Source organism: Eurypyga helias, unplaced genomic scaffold, assembly GCF_000690775.1.
Source record: "Eurypyga helias isolate BGI_N326 unplaced genomic scaffold, ASM69077v1 scaffold24785, whole genome shotgun sequence".
Classification (NCBI taxonomy): Eukaryota; Metazoa; Chordata; class Aves; order Eurypygiformes; family Eurypygidae; genus Eurypyga; species Eurypyga helias.
Genome location: NW_010251138.1, coordinates 26050 through 31709, shown reverse-complemented (window position 1 = coordinate 31709; position 5660 = coordinate 26050). Strand labels below are relative to the sequence as shown.

Genomic DNA, 5660 nt, shown 5'->3' with positions numbered 1-5660 from the left:
CAAGACGGGAGGCTGTGCCGCGGGGGCCGCGAGCCAGGGATCTTGCTCAGCCCAAGGCTTTTGTGATCCCCGAACCCGGGCACTGACGTGGGAGCATTGTTCAAGCAGCCGGGGAACAGGAGAGCTTCACCCACCCTTCCTTTCTCCTGGGTACAGCCTGTGCTGCCTTCCCCCGACGGGAAGGGGTTTGATGGCAACAAGCAAATCACTTCAAACGCTGAAGTCCCTAAGGCATCGTTTCACCCTAAACCCACTAACTCAGGGGTTTTTCTACCCCTTCTCCCCATCCTTAAGGCACAGAGGCTGCTGGCACACCGGAGACCTCAGAAATCCTTCTTTGAAACCCTCATCAGGAGCCTGATCATCCTGTGCGTCGCCATAGCGGTGGTGTTGTCGTCCATCTCCGTCTGCGACGGCCGCTGGCTCTTCGCGAGGGGACGGCTCTTCGGACTGTGGCACTTCTGCGCCGTTAGCAACGGCAGCGCCCTGAGGTGCGTCACCGACTTCAGCCTGGCCAACGTGGAGGGGCTGAGCGTGGGGGTGATCCCCGTAAGGAGCATGGTGTCCTTTGCCGTCGTAGTCGCCATATTTGGCCTGGAGCTCCTGATGGTGTCCCAGGTCTGTGAGGACACCAACACGAGGCGCAAGTGGTCAATGGGCTCGGTTCTCATCCTCTGCTCGTTTTTGTTGTCGGCCACCGGGGTTCTAAGCTTCTCCATCCTCGTGAAGGATCACCTCACCTTCACGGGCTTCACGCTGACGTACTGGTGCGAGTTCATCGCTGCCTTTCTCTTCTTCCTTAACGGGATCAGCGGGCTTCACATCAACAGCCTCACGCACCCCAGGAACAGGGTAGGCAAAATCTAGGTGCAAAGAGGCGTGACCTCTGCCCTTTTACCATCAGCTTTGCCAATTAGACTGGAAAAAAGGGAGCCGAAGTGTGAAAAGGACACGGTGTCTTTAATTCTGTGCAAGGAGGGGAAGTGTCAGCCAGAAGACAAACCCACCCGCGGGCTGGCACCAGGGGCTGCGTGACACAGCAAAGCACGGAGCGGGGCTGGCTCCGCTGCAAGGCAGATTTCTGGAGGAGTGGATTAAAGAAGAGGGCGTCCCGTTAAACCTTGCGGAGGTGCGGGCTGTTCTGAGGCTTACGCAAAGCCCATACTGCTGTGGGTTTGGTGGTGTTGTGCTTTCCCCTGTACTCCGGAGCCTGTGAAGAGTGTGCCACAACTCCACCGTGTCTCCCGGCTTTGCTCCATCTCGGGACAGGTGATTTGTGCCTGGCCATGCTCACTGGGTCTCACTCCTCCCTTTCCCTTTCAAAAGAGAAGGCACGCAGATCTAGATCGGGTCACCTGTTTTCTTTCCTGCTGGCACATTCCCTGTATATGCTCTTTCCTCTGAGTTTTTCTGGGACACCTGACAGAGGTGCAGGGAGATGTGGCCGTCTCAGGGCTCAGGGCAGGCGTTGGGGGATGCAGGTGTATAGGGAAGAGTTGCGACACCTTCCTGGGTCAGCAGTGCATGTTCCTGTGCCCATGGCCTCTTCCCACTGCCACCACTCCTCTGCCACCCCGCAGGACATGTGCCCATCGGTCGCCTAGACTGGCTCCCTCACAGCCCTCACCGAGTTCACTGCGACAGGCATTGCCCTTCCTGGTTTCTCTTTTGTCCCTGTGGGGCAATAGGGACAAGCTCTGTGGGGGCTTTAGGGTGGGCATGGTGGCCAGGCAGACAGCACTGAGACCACTGCACCTTCTGGGGTGTGATTTGGTTGTCAGGGTTTCCTGATGGGGCAATGGAGAGTCTCCTGTAGCATTTCTTCTGGGAGGAGAAGACTCCAGATGCTCCTGATCAGACCAAATCCTTTTCCACCCCTATTAACAGTGGGCCTGGGAGGAGAAGCAGCCCATGATTGCTTAAGGAGGGGCTGATGGGGCAGCTCTGGTCTGTCACAGCCGGTGGAAATACAGAGACTTGGCCAAAATTACCTTAAGGCTGGTTTTCCTCCTGCCACTGCCCGAGTCAAGATCTCAGCTTTGAAGTTTGCCACGGGGACTGATGTAAAAGGAGAGAGAAGGAGGTTGGTTACCCTACAAGTGTCTCCCCCGTCCAACATACAGCCCATGGATAAAAATGTCTTCAGAGTATTTCAGGGTTTCTGGTTTAATGTTTGGTTTGTATCTGCTGGTAAAGCTGCTTGTATTTCTGTTTTCAGACAAATGTTTCCACGTGTTCTGTCTCTATAGCTTGTCTGATTGCTGTTGAGCAAGGTTTTCATTTCCTGTGCAGCAAGTTTGACACAATTTTTTACCTGAAACGAAAGCATCATAGCACAAAGGCCAGGAGGGCTGTGTAGGTGAGCCCTGGGTAAACAGCTTGGTCTTTGAACAGAAATCCCAAGGCCTGCCCGAGTGTGCATCCACGCTTGCTGAATGTGCTCCTGTGGACTCACTTGCCTTCATGAGGACTGTCTCCACTCCTCAGATTCCCGTAACGTTTCGAGACCAGACTCCTAAGCCTGCTTTGCGATGCAGTTTCAGACCAGGCTTGCTCTGGACAGTGCCAGTTGTGCTTCAGCACATGAATCAGCCTGTCTTTTTGGCAAGATAATGCACAGCACTGCGCCGCCCAGCCAGCTCCTGAAGCTCTTGCAACGTCTGGGGCTCTGTCAGGGTTTCTGACCTGCTCCCAAGGACGCAGGCTTGTGCCCTTAACCTGTCTCTGGAAAACTGCACGGTGATTGTGTCTCCCTTTGTGAAGGTGCTTTTGATTTGCTGAGTTGCACTGTTGAAGGTGTGCTCGTGGGCTGAACCTGCAGATGGCTGCGTGAACAGTGCTGTTGGCTTTAGCAGAGCCTCTTAAACCAGAGAGAATCTGCAAGGTCTGCTCCCAAACTGTTGCACTTTGGTGTTACCAGGTGGTAGAGTGCCTTGACTAACTGATAAATCAGTCCTGGTGCCTAGGGATTCCCATGCCGGGCAGAACAGTTCCCCTACATGAGGTTGAGGGTGTCTGTGGCTTGGCTAGAAACATGGGTGTAACTTCACAGTGCCGCCTTGCTGCCATCCAGAACTGGAAATCACTTCAGAGTGTGCTTCCTTTGTGCTGGTGGGAGGCTGTGCCCCCAACCCCTTTCCTGGGGGAAGGCAGCCGTAGCCAGAGCCCCAGGCTGGTGCCTCCCCCTCGGGTTAGAGGGAGGCAGTGGACAATTTGCCATGGAGTTCACGCAAGACTTGGTGCAATTGTGAATGACTTTAGGATGCCCTCTGCTAGCCGAAGAGGCCTTTTGTTGGGGGTGGGAATCCTCTAGGGAAAATAGAATAACTTTTTTTTTCCAACTGGCTTTGTATAGTACTGCTTGACTTAGTAATTCTGGGAGAAGGTGCGTTTTGATGGCTAAATATTACAAATCAGGGCTGTTTGTCTCGGCGATGTCCTTATATACAGCAACCTGTGCAACAATGGGTAACTGATCGTTTTCTGAAGCCTGTGGAAGTGTCAAGCAATATTCCTGAAGTTTGTTAAATAAATTTCTTTGAATTAAGGTAACTGTAACTCTCTCTTCTTATATTTAGATTTTGGGGTGCAGATCTAAAGGGATGAGTGGGGTTTATGTAATCCCCCAGGCATGATTCTGTGTGTTTACCCAGCTAGACCGACGAAGAAACAACTGCTTGGCGCTTTGCCGAGCTCTGACCAAGGGAGCTGAGGCCGCTGCACACTCCCCTCTCCTTTCCCCTCCAACATGTCCACACCAACCCAAGCAGCCAGCCCTTGCGTTCTTGCCTTGCAAAACAAGTCAGCTCTGCTGCTTCGTGGGAATTAGAGATAACCTTGTAGGCTCTTAATGATTTCCTGCTGTTGCATGTGCTCTGTTTACCAGCTAAAGAGCTCTTTCCTGTGTCCTTCACCTCTCTTTTCCCACACCGCACCCTGTGTTTGGAGCATCCTTGCTCTTTTTTCCCCAGCTCTGCTTATTTAGTCTGCAGAAGTGGTATCTGAGTACAAACATGTTTATACAAGTTTTTTTTTTTTTTCCCCAGCTCACTGTACTACCAGGTTTAGATAAATGTCAGGAAAACACATTTCCAGCTTCACCACTGCATTAGTTTATGTAATCTCAAGTAAGTTAATTAGCACCCGGTGTTCTTTTTCTGATGGGAGAGGTCATTGGCTTGTCTCAGGTGGTTTAATATCTCTTAAAAACAGGGTAATGAGCATCACCTCTTGTTAATGAGCTGTTTAGACTTGCTTAGTTACTTTAATTGCAAACTTGTGCACAAACCATTGCTTGTGGCTAAGAATAAGGAAATAGTGGTACAGGGCATGCAGCTAGGGAGATATCATGGGTTGCTATGGGTGTTTTGGGTTTAAGCCCACAGCATCTTCATCAGCTGTGCTTGGAGAGACACCTGGTTTGGGGGCTGAGCTTTGCTGGCTCTTGTGAGTCAGGAGAAGGCAATTGCAGGCAGATGACTGTCCTCACCTGCCTCCTCTTCCCCTCTGCTGGGGCCTGTGCTGAGCAGGTAATGGCCCTTCTTCTAAACCTCACTCATCTTCCACCTGTGAGAAGGGTCTTGTTTCTGGGTGAAAGAAAGGTCTGCCCTGGGGGGTGTTCTGGAAGGGGTGTTGGCTGGATTCCTAGGGCTTCTTACCTTCATGTGGACCCAACTCCCTGAATTGGCAGCACCCCTTCCTGAAATGGTTCATTTCTGCTTCCCCGATGACCACTGAGGCGTTGCACAATAATTATTCAAGGCACAGCAATGCTGTTTTTTGCTTCTGACAGTTTTGCTGGGAACTTCCTTGTTGCTGTGTTGGGAGAGAAAATCCATTAATCACTTCCCCTTAAATTCAGCCTTAGATCTTAGACTGCTGCTGTTGTGCCTGCTGGAGCTGCTGCCTGCACCACTGGCTTCCCGGGGTACCTGGAATGAGTAGCCAGAGGCTGTCACCTGGACAGCAATAACCACTTCTCTGAAAGATGGTACTCAAGTCCCAGTTGCTGCTAACGCAGGCGTGCGCTACGCCGAACGCCGAGGAGCCAGTACAGAGAAAGGGAAGTTGAACTCTGAATAAGGAGTTTTTGCCCAGCCTGTGTCGGTAGTTTCAGACCATTGACGCAGGACTCCGCATGCCTTGCACCCGTTCATCTCCCTTTTTCTGCACTGCTCACTGAGATTTACTTCCCTGCTCCTCTTCGCCTGCTTATAAACATGTTGGCGTTCCTGGAGCTAAGTAGCTCTTTTTGTTAGTATTCTTCAGTACAATTAATCGAGATCCCTGGCAGGTCACGGTGCTTCTGCATCGCCGTTGCAGCAGATCCCACTACGGTGGTGTTTGGCAGCAGCTCTCTGCATCCAGGTCATAGCACCATAATGCCTGGGGCCGCCTGCTTCTGGCAACTGCCCAGGTGGACTTGCTCTTCCCAAAGAGCTGAGGACTCTGAATGCCAGCTGACATCCAAGGGTTTGTATGGAGCTCTTCATACAAACCAAGCCAGTGCCCGATGCCTGCAGCAAACATGTAATACAAAATCTGGCAATACTTCCTCTTTTTGGTTGTTTCAGGCAAGTCAAAACAAAATGGCCATGTAAAACAATAACTTATGCTAGAACTTTTTTTTTTTTTAAATAGAAAAACCAGCAACGTTTTAC

General features: G+C 51.5%; 1 protein-coding gene across 1 annotated transcript; it reads left to right on the top strand.

The window, feature by feature from the left end:
- Nucleotides 1-294: 294 nt before the first annotated feature.
- Nucleotides 295-867, top strand: TMEM37 (transmembrane protein 37; the record flags this gene model as incomplete). The annotated part of the gene is made up of 1 exon (XM_010151930.1): nucleotides 295-867. A coding segment is annotated over one exon (573 nt), but the record flags the coding sequence as incomplete, so codon positions are not given.
- Nucleotides 868-5660: the final 4793 nt, after the last annotated feature.